General features: G+C 44.8%; 3 protein-coding genes across 4 annotated transcripts in view; 2 read left to right on the top strand and 1 right to left on the bottom strand.

The window, feature by feature from the left end:
• ELP1 (elongator acetyltransferase complex subunit 1) overlaps positions 1 to 1988 on the top strand; it is a 75972-nt gene extending 73984 nt beyond the window's left edge. For both annotated transcript variants that reach the window (XM_077141326.1, XM_077141334.1), the window contains one exon: positions 1051 to 1988. In XM_077141326.1, coding sequence (XP_076997441.1) covers positions 1051 to 1118 — 68 coding nt within the window. In that variant the 3' untranslated portion in view covers positions 1119 to 1988. The remainder of the gene's footprint in view (positions 1 to 1050) is intronic.
• A 5142-nt stretch (positions 1989 to 7130) lies between these two features.
• ACTL7A (actin like 7A) lies at positions 7131 to 8681 on the bottom strand. The gene has a single exon (XM_077141313.1). The coding sequence runs from the start codon at positions 8596 to 8598 to the stop codon at positions 7255 to 7257; it is 1344 nt and encodes a 447-aa protein (XP_076997428.1). The 5' UTR covers positions 8599 to 8681; the 3' UTR covers positions 7131 to 7254.
• Positions 8682 to 17323: 8642 nt separating this feature from the next.
• Positions 17324 to 18785, top strand: ACTL7B (actin like 7B). Its single transcript, XM_077132486.1, has one exon. It carries the CDS (start codon positions 17436 to 17438, stop codon positions 18672 to 18674), a length of 1239 nt encoding a protein of 412 aa, XP_076988601.1. The 5' UTR covers positions 17324 to 17435; the 3' UTR covers positions 18675 to 18785.
• The last annotated feature ends 259 nt before the right edge of the window (positions 18786 to 19044 follow it).

The following is a 19044-nucleotide window of genomic DNA, read 5'->3' as shown; positions in this document are numbered from 1 at the left end:
ATCATGATATTTTGTCTTGCTTTTTAAAAACATTCTATCTTGAGCATTTTTCTCACACTGTTAAATATTCTTTGAAAATAATTTTGAATGTCTGTGGCTCCTTGTACAATTGTACTGCTGGAAATTTAATTATTGTAAGTAATGCTGAAAAAGAAGATTCTCTCATATACATATTTTCTCATATCCCTGCTTCCTTTATTTGATTCCTAATTACATGAGAGGCTCCACAGAACCTTCAGAGTGAAAGAGTGCCTGGGAATTTGAGATTACAGCAACAGTTTTCCTCAACCCGCCCCCACAAACACACACGCTTACTTTAAAAACAACAACAAAAACAGCAACATTTTTGTTGGTGCAGGTGTTTGTAGAATTTTCTTATCGTAAAATATATTCTGTCCATTAACTTTACTTCCTGAATTGTCCCTACATGCCACCGCATTTGTTTTTTTTTTAACTTTTTTTAAAAATGAGGTGAAATGCACAGCTGTTAGCATAATTTGGTGAGTTGTTTTTATTTATTTATTTATTTATTTTTGGTGTGCTGTATGGTGGGGGGCACATTTCATTCTTTTTTCATGTGGCTATCCTGTTATTGCAGTACCATTTGTTAAGTTTTTGGGGGGTGGGGGAGGAGTGCATTGATTGGGAATCGAACCTGGGTCTCCTGCATGGCAGGCGAGACTTCTACCACTGAACTACCCTCGTACCCCCAATTTGGTGAGTTTTGATAAATATATCTGGCCATGTAGCCACCGTCACTACCACACACACACCCCCTTTGAAATATAGACATTCTTCCACTTTGAATCATTCATGGAGCGTTTGTTTTCCTTCTGTGCTCCCGCATGCCTGAAGTTGACAGGCACTCCCTGCTTCTAGGACAGGGCCTCCAGGCTGTTTGCTTTGACAGTGAGGTTGCATCAACTCAGGCTCTGATAGTCTTCATATAGCTGTAAAACCTCGTTGTTTGTTTAGCTTAGAGTTCAGCTCCCAGTAACAAGAGAGAGTATACCTGTGACAATTACCCTTTCTTTCCTCTCTTACTTTTAGATTCTGAGCTGTTTATACCACCAAAGATCAACAAAAGCATCCACTGGAAACTGAGCCTTCTAGAATGACTCTGACCCAGTGAGGAGAGTTCCGCAGAGAAGACTGCTTTTCATTCATTGCTGGTTTTCTCCCACCTCTTGCTTCCTTGAGGCCAGGAAAGTGAACACCGGGAAGCTTGCGAATTCCATCTCAACCTGAGTGATGCTGAGAACTGCTCAGTGCACTAAACCTCAGCAAATACCGAGCAATTCCATTTTAACTTTTTTCTGTGGATACATCTTAGTCATTAACAAATATTTAAGCATCTACCAATATAGCAACATTTTGTAAAAAATTAGTGTTCTTTTATTTAGTGCTACTTTGTGAGAATATTCCTGGTATTTATAGCATTCATTCCCAGCTACAGATCTGAGTTATACCATGATCTTGAATAAGTCACACAATTGATTTGTGCCTCAGTTCCTCATGTGTTGATTGGAAATGTTTTGTAGTTTCTACCTCAAAAGTGTGAGAGCAAATACATAGTGTTTCTAAATTGTTGTATGTTCCTGGAAAAGAACGTTATATATAAGTAACATGGCTGATAGTTCTCCCTAACTTTTGTCACATTTAATCCCTTGGGCTTCTTCACCTTGAGCTAAAGCAGAAAAAAAAGTTAAATTTATCCTTTGAAATTCTAAGCCTTCCTAGCCTGGCAGCTGTTATTTTGTAATATTGTACTGGGTCATGTGCTTCTGGCTATAACTGGGCTGAGCCCCCTGTCACTGCAATGAGGTTAAGGACTATTTCATGCCTATGTGTTTTCTGATAGAGGGTTTGCAATGTTAGAGCTGGAACAGATAAGAAGTTCTAAAACCGTGGCCTACACATTTGGTATGGATGAGCAGTGTTCATGTTACATGGCATGCAGAAGTATAAATGATTCTTTGTTCTCCAAATGCTGCTTCCTTTTCGTTGAAATGTTTTTGTCAGTGTCTAAGCCATTTCAGTTGTTTTGATGTGTAACTCGCGATTTTCCTTCAGTTTCTCAGAAGAACTTTCCATTGCTTTCTTTGGGAAAAATGAGATTATTTTCCCTTTTGATGAGTCTAGAAAAAGTCTGGGTCATTTTGACAGCAATTTTGTGCCCGATTCTTTAATAAGGTTAAAAATTTCTTCCATCATTTTAATACCAGAACCAGACTTTTATTACTGTTCATAAACTAACAGGAAATGCTGCTTTTGATCCTCAGAGTGTTAGAATTGTAATTTGAGAAGTCTTTACCCATGTAGCACAATGTTAGCTATAGAATCTTGGGGTATTTACTGTATAACCCTTCAGCTTTTCTTTATGTTTGAACATTTTTGGAATAAACTGTTGAGAGAGAAAAGAAGATAGTACCTTGCTTTGGGAGAATCTACTTGTTGTCTCCTACCCATAGTGGCTTTGCTATAATTAGGTACCCAAGACGAAAAATACTTTATGATGAACATGGTAACTTATATGACTTTTTAATATGTTATAGTGCTCTCACTTTAAAATTAAATCTGGTGTTATAGTTTGGGTTCATGTGTCAACTTGGCCAGGTGATGGTGCCCAGTTGTCTGGTCAAGCAAGCACTAGCCTAACCGTTACTGCAAAGATATTTCCTGGCTGGTTTATTAAATCATCAGCACGTTGATTGCATCCGTGGCTGATTACATCTGCAGTCAGCCAAGGGGAGTGTCTTCTGCAATTAGTGGTGTTTAGTCAGCTGAAGGCTTTAAAGGAGAATTCAGAAGAGAGAATCTCTCTGCTTCTGCCAGCCAGCCTCTCCTGGGAGATTCATTAAGACCTTCATCAGAGTGGTTAGCTTGCGGCCTACCCTTCAGAATTTGGACTTGTGTATCCCCACAGTGGCGTGAGACACCTCTGTAAGATCTCATATTTATAGATATCTTCTATTGGTTCTGTTTCCCTAGAGAACCCTAGGTTTGTTTTAGTATGATACATAAGTTCTAGTATCTAGAGATACACATACAATGAAATGTGACCCCCACCATGCAGCATAACAAAAGTAATTAGTGTTCTTATGATATCTAAGTTTCAGTATCTACTAAACTTATGTATAAGTATGATACAATTAGTATGATACATTAGTATCTGATAATACAACTGGTTTGCAGTGAAGTCAGTCTGGATGCTAATACTAGTACTAGAACTGGGAACGAATTGGGAATAGAAATAAGTGTTATTTGTTGAAAATTGTGTTAATTTTCATAGACATTCAGTTCCTTTAAAATTATGTATTGAAGCAGGAAGAAAGAATCTTTATGGTGCTGGTTTGAAACTGTTATGTACCCCCAGAAAAGCCATATTTTAATCCTATCCAACCGTGTGTGGACAGCCATGTCTTTTAATCCGGATTCAACATTGTAGGGTGGAAACTGTTATCAGATTGTTTCCATGGAGATATAATCCTCTCAGTTGTGGGTGTGACTTTTGTTAAGATGGAGTTGTGATTCTCCACCCATTTAAGCTGTGTCTTGGTTAGTTTACTAGACTCCTTTAAAAGGGGAGACATTTTGAAGAAATCTCAGATGTAGATGCTTGGAGTGCTGGCAGAGAGACCAGATGCCTAGACATGGGCAAAGCCCAGCAGATGTTACCATGTGCCCCGTGAGATGCTTAGCAAGCCAGAACCCAGAGGAGCTAAGTATCCCAGAGGAACTAAGTGACAGCCGATATTTGCTTAGAGAGGAAACCACTGGCATCAAAAGCTGGAAGCAGTGAACCAGGAACAAGAACTAGCAGATGCCAGCCACATTCCAGATCAGCCTTCCTTGAGCCAAGGTATCTTTCTCTAGATGCCTTAGTTTGAACATACTTATGGCGTGAGAACTGTTAACTGGCAACTTATTAAATTCCCTTTTTAAAAGCCATTCCATTTCTAGTATATTGCATTCCAACAGCTTAACAAACTAATATATTTGTGTAAATGCAAATTACTGTTACTTACTCTCTTTCTCATCTGGGCAAGATTGGATTTTGTTCATTTTGAGAAAAAACAGGAAGTAGGAGACTTTCCCAATTGAAGGCAAAGCCAAGGAAGAATTGATGGAAAAGTCAAATGGAGCATATGGGAAAAAGAGAAACTATCCTATGAGTATGAATGCTTAATTTGGAGGACAGATTCTTTCAAATGCTATAAGAGTATATAAACTTCTTCAAAACTTAGACTCTGTCCCTGAGCAAGTTCATACTGCAGTAAGTAAGCTAAAATCTGTTCTTTCCTTGATTCCATTGAGTTGCATAACTTTGTTCTGATGCTCCAGAAATCAAGAGGGAATGTGCAGAGGATTGTTTCTTCAATCAAAGTGGATTTTAAACTCACTTTTTAAAAAAACTGAGGCAGAAGCTAATTTGTTTGTATTATCTCTTTAATGGTATAGCTTTTTATTTCTTAGCACTGCTGCATATTTTTAAATAATTTATCTTCATATTAAAAAGTAATACATATATAACTCTTTGACACCTAAGACCCAGAAATGGAGTGCTGCAAACCTGAAAGTTAGCATAGCTATATATACTAACAGTTAAAGTAACTGAAAAAGAGATCAGGCCTCAATTAGAATTTTAATTGAAGCCAATCTGGTTGGGTCTAAGGTAAATTAGAATACAGGGTAAAAGATGATAGTGTATGTACTTTAGACCTTCACTCCTGTATGAAACCAAAGGCAGAGACATTTATTAATGTCTAGAACCTAAATTTTCCGTAATATAATCTAAATTGACCTGTCTGGGTAGCTCATTTACACAACTGTCCCAAGAAAATAGGCCAAGCCTTGGATTTTGAAGTTTGCCCATATGAAACTTATGTATGGGAGAAGCTAAGGCTACCCATAACAAGGCCTGAGAGTTGCTTCCAGGAAGTCTCTTTGTTGCTCAGATATGGCCTCTCTCCAAGCCCAACTCTGCAAGGGAAATCGTCCTCCCTCCTAGCAGAACATGACATCCAGGGGTAGGAATCTTCCTGGTGATGTGGGGCGTGGGTCCAGGCGAATGGTCTGGCCCTGGCAATGTGGGGTCAAAGCACCTTCCGGACCAAAAGAGAAAAAAAAGAACTGTAATAAAATAAGGCATCAGTGGCCAAAAGAGATCAAAATGAGTCAAGATGCTATTCTGCAGGCTACTCTGTTATGCAGACTTCAGGTAGATAGTGCTAATTGCTGCAGTCTGCTAACCCCCAATCAACATCACTCTTGTTGACTCTTTAGGACACCTAGGACTTGAACTGAGACCATAAAGGCTTTATGTGCTCAGTTTGCCTTCCTAATTCCCAGTGAGTTCCTAGGTCAGATATTTCCTGAAACTCAGGGACCAGCCTCTCCAAGATTATCAGTTGATTGCATTCCCCTATCCTTTAGTGTTGACACCCCCTCTCTACAGGAAAAAATTATAAGGAACATTGCCCAAAAATCCTTTATCCACCTGCTGAAGGGGTCCAAAGATTAAGAAATAACCAAACCTCAACTTGCCTTTCAGTGAGTGTTCACAGGCTGTTGACATTTGGGTAATTTGAATGGAAACCGAGGTGAACAAGACATACCTTTCTCTCAAGTCAATGGGTCCAACTCCTGGCCAGTCCTTTGGTACTCCAGAGAAGGTTTAGCCATCCTTGCTGAACCTTGGCAACCCATCGCCTTCTATGGTAATCTTTGCTTCCCTCCTCCAGCTTGCTGGTGCCAGTTTGACATGCCAGTTCACCAGGTCTGGATCCAGGCTTAGGCAATTTAGCCCTTTCAGGGATGTCTAAATAAATGTAGAGGCTATAAAGGTAGCTCTGTGGGGCTTTTGCCTCAACATGGCAGAGATGCCAGCTCTCCCAGGAATGCTGAACATGTACTTTTAGATGCATAAGTGGCTAAGGACCACAGTAAGAGAACTTAGACTTATGACATATGACAGATAGAAATCTACAAGATAAATCTAGCTAGCTAGTGTTAGCATTTTGTGGAGTCAGATGTTGGTATTTGGGTGTTATGTTTTTTTTTTACAGCTCTGCATTCAGCTGTATGAAATAGACAATACTTGGTTTTAGAAGTGAACAAACTACCAGTTTTTCACTTATCTGCCAGTTTTGTCCAAATTCTTAGCTTTAGAAACATTGCAGAGAATGTCTATTGGGGCTTGTTCTCAAATCTGTGTTCCAGTTACAAACTCCCCTACAAGAATACTACAGAACTTTCTGGATCTGGAAGGGCTTCTCTAGCCACTGAGGATCCATATGTTGCTTCAGGTTCCTTGGCTGGGCTACAGTGACCAGCATGGGGAGCCTGGCACAAACCCACACCATCAGCCAAGAACCAGCAGCCTCCATTCTGAGCTCATCCCATACCCTGACCGTGTTCCCTATAGGCTGATCAGGAGAATTAAGTCTGGAGGTCAGGGCAGCTCCTCCCATCCTCAGTGCTGATGACCCAAGATAAGTCTTACCCCAGTTTTTAAAAAGAGGAAATCAATATCACACTCTTTCTCTGAAGAGTTGCCCCTTTAAGACACAACCCAGTCTTCACCGTGGAAACCAAGGGTGCTTGAAATCTTATCCTGCCCATAATTTACTAGGCTTCAGCAGCCAGTCCCCATAATGGCTGGTATTGAGACATAAATGACAACTGGAAGTAAGAGAAAGTAAGGTTAAGCAGGGTTAGACATCAGCAGCCGTTTGCAAGCCTTCAGAAATGCTGATGGAGTTGAAATGTGTATGCTGCTTTGTGGAAGACTCAGTTCTTACCCATACTTCTTACTGGTGGTTTAGGGTATTTTTATACGCCCAACAGCATTTACCGTCATCCGTCTTCAATATACTCCCCCTTCCAAGATTTTAACAATAAAACAATTCCTGCAGTGCAGAATATACAAAATAAGGGACAGAATAATTTTAAAGCTAGTTTCTCCCAAGGAAAAGTGAGTGCTTAAGCAATCAACATATTCTACATGCCTTTTTCATGTACTCCCTGGCCCCCTTCCCCCGGTTTTATCGTGGCAAATGGATATTTTTAAGCAGATGCTGCATCTGTGACCTTGTTCTTATTAAGTCAGGAAATAAAGAGACATACTGTGGAGAACATCAGGTTTGTTTAATAACATGGGAATGAGAGTGCCGGCCCGTCTCCCCACATATGGGATGGGCGCTCACCTGGCAAAGCTGATACATGGCAACTGCAGCCACTATGTGTCAGAGTTCAGAAGCATCTTCTGTAGAGAAAGAAAGGTCCATGTTCTTCATACTCAAAGCGGTGGACCCACAATGGCTGGAAGCCCTGAAGTGAGGCCAGGATGGAGCCACCAGTCCACACAGCTGTGTCTCTTTCTGGCAACACATTTACCTGGGGGTTATCATTGGGACACATGCTGCTCAGCTCCTTCTGTAGGCGGTTAGGGAAGCCACTGAGCATGGTGCTGCCCCCGCAGAGCAGGATGTTGCCCATGAGGTCCCGTTTGAGAGCGATGTCACACTTATTAAGGCAGGACACTGTCTGGGTGTGGAGACCCAGCTGCATGGACTTGATCAGAGAAGGCTTAAAGAACATCTCGGCACAGAGGAACCTTTCCTGACTCAGGCATATCTCCTGCCCATCTGGCAGAGTGTATAGGACAGAATGATCCGTGGATGGGACTCTCTTCTCTTCAGCAGGGTCCAGGGCCACAAAGCAGCATTTCTCCTTGATGTCCTGCACGATGCCCATCTGGTCCTCTGTGAAGGGTTTACCTGAGCAGTTCAGCAGGCTCATCAGGTAAGCTGTCAGGTCAGAACCTGCATAGTCCAGTCTCCCAGTGATACTGGGCAGAGGATAACCTTCATAGATGGGGACCACATAGGATACGCCGTGGCCGACCTCTACCACCAGGCCGGAGGTCCTCCCGTAGGAGTACATGGAGAGGCGGGACTGGTAGGCTATGTGCATTGCAGGTGTGTTGAAACTTTCAAATAGCATCTCAGCATACTTCTCCCGGTTGGTGTGCGGGCTCAGGGGTGGGTCTGACACCAAGACTGCATGATTCTCTGGGGCGATCTTCATCTCTTTCCGGAAGAGATATTCCCAAATATCCTGCACCGAATCCCAGTCCACAATGATACCATGTCGCAGGGGATTCATGAGCTTGACACGAATGTCTACATCGAGCAGCTCCTGGCCCACGAACGTCTCTTTGCGATTATCGCCAGTTTTGGCCGACTCCATGTAGGGTTTGCCCACTGTGGAGGAGATCTTGTGGGTGGGCTTGGACAGGCCAGCAAAGCCACATTTACAGTAGCCAGTGCCAAGGTCCACCACCACTGCTTTGGTCACCTCCAGCTTGTGCCTCTCCTTGGCCACGGTAGGTTTCATAGGTTCTTCTGGTTTCGTAGGTTCTTCTGGCTCCGAAGTACTGTGGCGGACCCACACAGCCCGCTTTGCTGGACCCTCCTTCAAGGAGGCCGTCGGGAGGACCTGGCTCTGCAGGGAAGTCTGTTCACCCACTTTTTTGGGAGGCCCGTCCCCTATGGTAGCCAACTGTGAGGAGGTCCAGCCTCTGTCAAGAGCCATCCCGCTCTCAGAAAGTTCCTCAATCCCACCGGCCTCAAGGCCAGAAAGGCCTAAATCAGAGGACAACCTCAGAATCTTCTCAACTGATGATGTCACTGATTATGACATAATCCAGTGACCTGGGCTTTTTAAATACTAGGAAGCTTTGTCCCACATTAGGAGGAAATGGGAGGAGCCGTTTTTGAATTGGTTATTCTTTATCTAAATTTTGTAATGCACCCATAATGCACCTATTAATTCATTCAATCAATTAATATTTATTGGGTGCCTGCCACATGTAAGACAACAGGGAATCCAACAGTAAAATAAAAAGCAGACAGAAATGTCAGCCCTTGTAGATTGGCATTGTAGCCAAGGAGCAGGGAGAAGGAGACAGACAATAACCAAACTAAATATGCATTAGGATGTGTCAAGAAGCTAATGTATAGCAAAGTGGGGTGAAGGTGGAGAATAGGAAAGATGGCAACATGAGTTTGGCCTGGGCCTGAGTGCCTGAGGCCCCAAGAAGATAAGGGAGAGAGTCGGGTATATAACTGCGGGGGCGGGGGTGGGGTGGGGTGGGGTGGGGGGTGGGGCGTTGGGGGCAGTTTATGCCTCTGGAGGCAGGCCCAGGGCTGATGAGTTAGCACAGGGGTTGGCAAACTGCAGCCCATGAGCCAAATCTAGCCTGCAGCCTGATTTTTGTAAATAAAGTTTTATTGGTACACAGCCACACTCATTCGTTTACTTATTATCCATGGCTTTTTCCATACTCTAATAGCAAGAACTGTCATTGTGATGGAGACAATCTGGCCTGCAAAGCCAAAATCATTATCTGCCCCTTTGCAGAAAAGGTTTGCCAAAACTTGAGTTAGAGATGGGCTAAGAGTCCAGCAAGCAAGGAAAAGTAGATGAGGTGGGAAGAAGAAAGGGGTATGGGAGGATATGCAGTTCACTGTAGGACTTGAAAGTCATGGCGAAGACATTGACTCTGTAGGAGATGAAAAGCACTAGAGAATTTTGAGCAGAGGATTGACACAATCTGGTTTTAATGGGATCACGAGCTGCTGTGGTGAGAATGCAATCATGGGAGACAGTGACTCTGCCAAGCACGTGTTATCTCACTTGCTCTTTAAGACCATGTTTAGAGGAATTATTATTTAGGGGGCACGTATTTGTATACGTGCTCCTCCTTCACCGGGATCATCAGTTAGGGAGTGAAATTAGACCCTGCAGAGGCCAGCCACCCACTGATGAGAAAATGGAGGTTTGTAGATCATGGGTCACCTGTTGAAGATGGAGTCATGTCCCCCACATAAGACATGTTCAAGTCTTAACTGCATTCTTGTGTGTGTGAACCCATTTGTAAGTAGTATCTTTGAATACGTTAAGGTGAATCAGGGTGTGGACTCATATTTGAACAGGAGTTTCAAAGATCCTGTTTAGAGGAGGCCAAACTGGATCAAAGTGGGCCTCAACTCTTATGACAGTCCTTATAAGGCAGAGGAAATTCAGATGCAGTCAGGCAGAGAAAGGCAAGAGAGGAGACCAAGGAGACAGCTTGCCGTGTGACAGAGGCAGAGATGCAAGCCAAGGAACCCCAAGGTTGCAGCAAGCCAGCACCAGAATGCTGCAGACTTTGGAGAAAGCATGGCCTGTTGAGACCTTGATTTTGGACAAATAGTCTCCAATATCATGAGACAAAAAATACCTGTTGCTTAAGCCAACCAGTGTGTGATATTTGTTGTAGCCACTCCGGCAAACTAAGACATCATCCAAGGATATCCAGCGGGGCAGTGACCAAGCCCCCCTGACAACAGCTTCCCCCCAGGGGTGTGCTGTGGACACACGCTGATGGACCCTACATGGTTTCTGAGGCTGCACGGCCACCGTCTCACATGCCCACCCTGAACCTGGACATTGATGCTGGTGACTCACTTTTAGGGCACCCAGAATCCAATCTTATGTTATGAGGCACACAGAGTCTTGCTCCAGCCCTGTGCTGCTCATGAAAGAGGAATTGCTATCATGACTGGTGTGCCCGTTTGAAATAATTTATGTTCCCTAGAAAAACCATGCCTTAATCCTAATCTAATCTTGCTGAGGCGGGTTCTCTCTCTCTTTTTTTTTTTTAATTTTTATTAATAAAACCAATCAACATACAGTGTGAACATTCTTTTTTTTATCACAGTTGTATATTCATCATCATGATAATTTCTTAGAACATTTGCATCAATTCAGAAAAAGAAATAAAAAGAAAACAGAAAAAAAAATCATACATACCATACCCCTTACCTCTCCCTTTCATTGATCACTAGCATTTCAATCTACTAAATATATTTTAACATTTGTTCCCCCAATTATTTATTTATTTTTAATCCACATGTTTTACTCATCTGTCCATAAGGTAGATAAAAGAAGCATCAGACACAAGGTTTTCACAATCACACAGTCACATTGTGAAAGCTGTATCATTATATAATCATCTTCAAGAAACATGGCTACTAGAACACAGCTCTACATTTTCAGGCAGTTCCCTCCAGCCTCTCTGTTACGCATTAACTAAAAAGGTGATATCTATTTATGTATAAGAATAACCTCCAGGCTAACCTCTCAACTCTGTTTGGAATCTCTCAGCCATTGACGCTTTATTTTGTCCCATTTCTCCCTTCCCCCTTTCAGTTGAGAAGGTTTTCTCAATCCCTTCGTGCTGAGTCTCAGCTCATTCTAGGATTTCTGTCCCATGTTGCCAGGAAGGTCCACACCCCTGGGAGTCATGTCCCATGTAGACAGGGGGAGGGCGGTGAGATTGCTTGTTGTGTTGGCTGAGAGAGAGAGGCCACATCTGAGCAACAAAAGAGGTTCTCTGGGTGTGACTCTTAGGACTAATTTTAAGTAGGCTTGACCTATCCTTTCCAGGGTTAAGTTTCATGTGAACAAACCCCAAGATTGGCGGTTCAGCCTATTGATTTGGCTGTCCCCACTGCTTGTGAGAATATCAAGAATTCTCCACTTGGGGAAGTTGAATTTTCTCCCTTTCTCACCATTCCCCCAAGGGGACTTTGCAAAAACTTTTTATTTACTTTTCAAATCCTTCTGGGATTTATCAAGGCATCATTCTGGACAAACCTACAAAATCTCATGCCCTACTTAAGGTTCCATGTACTTACGGTGTTCAATTAAGCTGTCCACATAAGCTATATTAGGAAATGCACTAGTTGAAATACAAATTTTGTGGCAGGTTTTCTTTTGATCCCTATTCAGCGCCAGGTTGGAAACCTGATTAGATTATCTCCACCAAGATGTGACTCATCCAGTTGTGGATATTAACCTTGTATTAGAGAGAGATGTGACTCCACCTGTTCTAGGTGGGGCTTGATTAGTTTAATGGAATTGAGGCTTACGATTCTGTGAGCAGAGCCATGGCAGGGCGATGAGAACCACGAAGGCCCACACAGCCAGAGACCTTTGCAGATGAAGTAAACTAACAACTTAATAAATGTGCCCAGGGCTGCTTCCTGAAAAAAAGAAGCCTGGAGAGAAAGCTTGTGGATGTTACTCTATTTGCCATGTGCTTTTCCAGTTGAGAGAGGAAGCTTGACCATCATCGGCCTTCTTGAACCAAAGTTTCTGTGTGCTGGTTTGAAATGATGTATGGGCCCTAGAAAAGCCATGTTTTAATTCTAATCCCATTTTGTAAAGGCAGCCGTTTCTTCTAATTCCTATTCAGTACTGTATGTTTGAAACTGTAATCAGATCATCTCCCTGGAGATGTGACTTAATCAAGAGTGGTTGTTAAACTGGATTAGGTGGTGATGTGTCTGCACCCATTTGGGTGGGTCTTGATTAGTTTCTAAAGTTCTATAAAAGCGATTCAGAGAGAGCAGAGCAGAACAACATAGCCAGGAGAAGCAGAGAGCCCATCAGCCAGTGACCTTTGGAGATGAAGAAGGAAAATACCTCCCGGGGAGCTTCATGAAACAGGAAGCCAGGAGAGAAAGCTAACAGATGATGCCGTGTTTTACATGTACCTTTCCAGATCAGAGAGAAACCCTGAACTTCATCAACCTTCTTGAACCAAGGTATCTTTCCCTGGATGCCTTAGATTGCACATTTCTATAGACTTGCTTTAATTGGGACATTTTCTCGGATTTAGGACTGTAAATTAGCAATTTATTAAATTCCCCTTTATAAAAGCCACTCTGTTTCTGGTATATTGCATTCTGGTAGCTGCAAACTAGAATAGTATCTTTCCCTAATGGCTTAGACTGGATCATTGCTTTAATTGGGACATTTTCGTGGGCTTAGAACTGTAAACTAGCAACTTAATAAATTCCCCTTTTTAAAAACCATTCTGTTTCTGGTATATTGCATTCCAGCAGCTGGCAGACTAGAACAACTGGACTTCTCCTTTAGCCTTGTGACCTGATGGGGCAGCCACGATATTATCTCACGTATAAAATCTCAGGTTCTTAGGTCAATAGATAGTGGATGATAATGACATTGAATTTCGAAGGAAGTATAGGAAAGTACATTTCTCTATACCTAGCTGCCTGAAAAATGGTTTAGTTGCCTTTCAGGGGTTGGCATGGCCATTTGACTTGATTTCAAAAGAACTTATATGATAAACAAGGCATATTTAATTTAGAATCACCTATTTCCTTCCTCACAGCCTCCCTCTTGAATTCTAAGAAATCTGTACCTGCTTGGATATTTTTACTTCCTTGGATTCTTGTAAGAGCTGAATTGGTTTCCTATCACTGCTGTAACAAAATTAGTGGCTTAAAACAACACAAATTTATTACCTTACAGTTCTGGAGATCAGAACTCCAAAATCAGTGTTGATGGGCTGAAGTTAAGGAGTCAGAAGGGCTATTCCTTCTGGAGGAGAATCCTTTCCTTGCCTTTCCCAGCTTTAGAAGTCACCTGCCTTCCTTGGTTCCTGGCCCCTTGCTCCATCTTCTCTCTGACCTCTGCTCCTGCTATCACATCTCCTTGTGTGACTCTGATCCTAATGCTTCCCTCTTATAAGGACCCTTATGATTACATTGGGCCCAACCAGATAATCCAGGATAATCTCCCCATTTCCAGATCCTTAAATCAATCAAATCTGCAAATTCACCTTTGCCATATTCACAAGTTTGGAGGAATGGGAGGTGGACATCTTTGGGAAGGGGCCATTATCCAGCCAGTCTCTTCACTGATCTTCAGCTTCTAGGCCATGCTCCCCAGGGGCTGCCAGGGTGTGCCTCCAAATATGCAGATCTGATCTTGGTCATTTCCCTGCTTAAAACCTTTGCTTGGTCCCTCATTACCTCTGAGACAGATTGCAAACTTCTCACATCCTTTCTTGATTTGTCTCCCTCCCACTCCTCCAGCCACTTTTCCACATCCACCCTAAACTCAAAAAATATACTGGCCCTGGGTGTTTCCTGGATAAAGCCATCCTCAAGTAAAGCAGCAGCTACTTGTACATCAGTGTTCATAGCAACATTGTTTGTTAACAATATCCAAGAAGGTGGAAGCAACCCAAGTGTCCATGAATGGATAAACAAATTGTAGTATATCCATACAAAGAAATATTATGTGACCATAGAAAGGAATGGAGTCCTCATACATGCCACAACTTGGATGAACCTCTGAAGCATTATGCTAAGTGAAACAAGCCAGACACAGAAGGACAAATGTTGTATGATTCCATTTACATGAAATATCTAGGGTAAGCAAATTCATAGTGATGGAGAGTAGAATAGAGATTACCAAGTTCAGAGGGATGGAGGTAAGGGGAGTTACTGCTTAATGTGTATAGAGTTTGTGTTTTGCTAATGGCTGCTGGCGATGATAGCACATTATTTACATAACATCACTGAATTGATATTTGAAAATGGTTAAAATGGGAAATTTTAGGTTATACATATTGGGCTGGTTTGAAACTCTATGTACCCCGAGAAAAGCCACGTTCTATTTTTGTGTGTGTGTGTGCTGTATGGCAGGGGTCACATTTCATTCTTTTTCCATGTGAATATCCCGTTATTGCAGCGCCATTTGTTGAATTTTTATTTGTTTTTGGGATGTGCATAGCCATGTGCTTTTAATCCAGTCTTGTGGGGGCAGACCTACTATTGGGTGGTACCTTTTTTTAGGTTGTTTCCATGGAGATGTGACCCTGCCCATTCAAGGTGGATCTCAATCTGCTCATTGGAGTCCTTTAAGAGAGAGGCATTTTGGAGAAGGCACAGATGCTTGGAGAGCCAACACAGAGAGCAGATGCTTGGAGACAGACCACCTCAGGAGATGCTCAGGAAGGACCCACAAGAGTTGATCGAGCATTTTGAAAACAACCCAGGTGAGAATGGCCCCCTGATGTCGTCATGGGCCTTTCTATGTGACAGAAAAACTCTGGACATGACCGGCCTTTCTTGAGTCCGGGTATCTTCTTGCTAATGCCTTAATTTGGACATTTTCATGGCCTTAGAGCTGTAAATTTGTAATAAATCCTCTTTATAAAAGCCAATTCATTTCTAATATATTGCATTCTAGAAGTATTAGCGAACCGAAACACCGACACACACGTGTATATATATTACTAGGATAAAAATTTTTAAAAATCCATAGAACTCTACAACACAAAGAGTGAACCCTAATGTCAACTATGGACTATAGTTAGCAGTACAATTATAATGATCTTGTTTCATCAGTTGCCACAAAGATACCACACTAATGCAAAGTATAAATAATAGGGAAATCCAGGTTGATGGTGCACACACACACTCCAAAATGAGCTCTTCTCAGCCTCCTTACCTTCTAAGTCCATAGCAGTATTTATTTCTTTTTCGTTTTGTTTTGGTTTTTTTTGTTTATTTTTACTTTTATTGACAAAACATAACATACAAAGATGAACATTCTTCTCATATGAACATTCCATTCTTGGAATATAATCAATGACTTACAATATCATCACATAGTTGTATATTCATCACCATGGTCATTTCTTAGAACATTTGCATCACTCCAGAAAAAGAAATAAAAAGAGAAAACTCATACATACCGTACCCCTTACCCCGCCCTCTCATTGACCACTAGTATTTCCATCTACCCAATATATTTAACCTTTGTTTCCCCCATTTCTTTTCTATACTCCTTACCACTCCCTTTCATTGATCACCAGCATTTCAAGCTACTCAATTTATTTTAACATTTGTTCCCCCTATTATTTATTTATTTATTTTTAATCCTTATGTTTTACTCATCTGTCCATACCATAGATAAAAGGAGCATCAGACACAAGGTTTTCACAATCACACAGTCACATTGTGAAAGCTGTATCATTATACAATCATCTTCAAGGAACAAGGCTAGTGAGACACAGCTCTACATTTTTAGGCACTTCCCTCCAGCCTCTCTAATACACCTTAGACTAAGAAGGGGATATCTAAGTAATGTGTAAGAATAACCTCCAGTATAGCCTAGTATTTCTTAACTGTATCTTAAAATCCATTTTCTTTTCTATCCACATTGCCTAATTGCCCAGCTACTTCTGCTCTTCTTCACTTTCCTTCCTCAGCCCTAGCTGCTCCTCTTCCTTTCTCCCTCCTGAGCTTTCACCACCAAAAACCTAGTATGTCTCTTTTGAGCCTGGGGGCAGTGGGGCAGGGGATGGGGCAGCCAGTTTGGGAGAGAGGACCCTACGGGAACCTAATGAATTTGTCCCTTTTGGGTGACAAGCTATCTTGCTTTCCTTGGGCAGAGGTAAGGGATTCATCTTTTCCTCTCCCCCTCACCCCATATCCAACTTAATTACCTAATGAAAGGGCAATAGTTGAAGCTAGAGAGGTCCCCAGTAGCCAGTGAAGGAAGGCCTCAAATGCTAGGAGTCCTTAATTAGTTCCTCAATTAATTCCAAGTCTTATTCCTAGCACTTGAGGGCCTGCCTTCTCTAGCCTTATCTATTGCACTACATTTCCAAATGCCTTAACCACTGGAATTTTCCCAACTTCTCCTGCTCTGAGCCTTTGTTCAGGCTGTGGGATTTCCTTCACTCCTCCCAGCTGCTTAATACATACCCCTATGTCTTTCAGGATTTCACTCAAGCATCCTCTCTCCCCTCTAGAGAATCTTTTCTCTACCTCCCTCTGTCCCAAAGAGGCACTCTCTCCTTTTTTGCACCTCTGTTCTCCAAGTAGATGTCTACCTTCAAACACAACTGTATCCATTCTATTTTCTCCCCTCCTAGACTGGGCACTGCCTGTGGCATCAGCACTCAGCATTTTTCACTTGCAGGCAGCACTGGGCTGGCCACACCACCAACCTCAGCAAATGTTGAGTGGAGGTACTAAAGCTCCGTGGGGGCCTGTGCACTGGAATTGGACAGCCAGGCTATAATGACAGTACAAACACTCCCCAGCTGTTGGCTCCCTGCCAAGCCCTTTGACTTATGAGCTTCCATTTCCTCAGCTCTGCCCACTTCCCAGGAGTCTGTGAAATAACCTAGAGGAGGTGCCTGGTACGGTGCCTGGCTTATTGTAGGGGCTCAATAAATGTTTGTTTATTTTACAGTGTTCATTGAAGAGGGAGTTGGGTGCGGGGCATGAGGGCAGGAAGCAGAATGCTCTGGAGCCCAGGGTGCTGGGATCCCTAAAACTACTGGCCACCTGCCCTGTCCTGGAGCACCTTCCTTTTTGGAGGAAGGGGTAGGGCCCGGACGAAAGGCCGAGCCCTCCCCAAGCCGCCGGAACGGCGGGGCCCCAGTGACGTCACAGTCCTGCGTGGGTGGCTGCCCAGCAGCAGCGCCGGTGGGCGCTCATTTCTCCCCACGGAGCTCTGGGCCGTGGATGTGAGAAGGCGAGCGAGGAAGGCAGATGGCGACAAGGAACAACCCTAGCCCCGTGCCCATGGGCGCGGCTCAGGGTGACCCGGGAGAGGCAGGCCCACTGCCCGGCCCCGCCGCGGGCTCAGCCGCGCAGCTCAAGCCCAAGGCCAAGGAGGTGCGCAAGATCAAGGCGCTCATCATCGACCTGGGCTCGCAGTACTGCAAGTGCGGCTACGCCGGGGAGCCGCGGCCCACCTACTTCATCTCCTCCACGGTGGGCAAGCGCTGCCCCGAGGCGGCGCACGCCGGCGACACCCGCCAGCAGACCTACGTGGGCCACGAGCTGCTGGCCACCGAGGCGCCCCTCAAGCTGGTGAACCCGCTCCAGCACGGCGTGGTGGTGGACTGGGACTGCGTGCAGAGCATCTGGGAGTACATCTTCCACACGGCCATGAAGATCCTGCCCGAGGAGCACGCCGTGCTGGTCTCCGACCCCCCGCTCAGCCCCCGCGGCCACCGGGAGAAGTGCGCCGAGCTCCTGTTCGAGACCTTCGGCATCCCGGCCATGCACGTGACGTCGCAGTCGCTGCTGTCCATCTACTCCTACGGCAAGACCTCGGGGCTGGTGGTGGAGAGCGGGCACGGCGTGTCGCACGTGGTGCCGGTCTCCGAGGGCGAAGTGCTGTCGGGCCTGACGGGCCGCGCCGACTACGCGGGCAGCGACCTCACCCACCACCTGATGCGGCTGCTCAACGAGGCGGGCCGCGGCTTCACCGACGAGCACCTGCACATCGTCGAACACATCAAGAAGAAGTGCTGCTACGCGGCGCTCGTGCCCGAGGAGGAGCAGCGCCTGTCCCTGGAGGAGCTGCGCGTGGACTACGAGCTGCCCGACGGCCAGCTCATCACCATCGGCCAGGAGCGCTTCCGGTGCTCCGAGATGCTCTTCAAGCCGGCCCTGGTGGGCTGCAGCCAGCCGGGGCTGCCCGCGCTCACCGCCGCCTGCCTGGGCCGCTGCCAGGAGGCGGGCTGCAAGGAGGTGATGGCCGCCAACGTGCTGCTGTGTGGCGGCTGCACCATGCTGGACGGCTTCCCCGAGCGCTTCCAGCGAGAGCTGAGCCTCCTGTGCCCTGGCGACAGCCCCTCCGTGGCCGCGGCCCCCGAGAGGAAGACATCGGTGTGGACCGGCGGCTCCATCCTGGCCTCCCTGCAGGCCTTCCAGCAGCTCTGGGTCAGCAAGGAGGAGTTCGAGGAGCGGGGCAGCGCTGCCATCTTCAGCAAGTGCTGAGCAGCAGGGGGGTCCCATCCCCAGCCCCACCCCACACCGCACACCCGGGGAGGCGTCGGGGCTGTTTAAACACAGATACAGAATTTCACATAAAGCTTTAACAGGCCGTGTCTCCTCTCGTTTGGATTTCTTGCTCTGGTGTGACTGTGTCAGGCAGTGGGGAGTTGGGCTTAGACGTGGCAGCCCCTTTGGCTCTGGTGTCAGGAGCAAGCAGCAGGTGAGACCCTCACTGCTCCCCTCCCCACCTCTGCCCACCCTGTGGGGTGACCCCATCTCAGAGTCCAGAGGATGGCTCAAAACCGGGTTCCACATTGTACGCCCACCCATTTGACCTGGGAGGGAACGGGGTCAGAGATGAAGGCACTAACTT

Source organism: Tamandua tetradactyla, chromosome 2, assembly GCF_023851605.1.
Source record: "Tamandua tetradactyla isolate mTamTet1 chromosome 2, mTamTet1.pri, whole genome shotgun sequence".
Classification (NCBI taxonomy): Eukaryota; Metazoa; Chordata; class Mammalia; order Pilosa; family Myrmecophagidae; genus Tamandua; species Tamandua tetradactyla.
The sequence above is the reverse complement of the archived record's forward strand: the minus strand, read 5'-3'. Positions and strand labels throughout refer to the sequence as shown.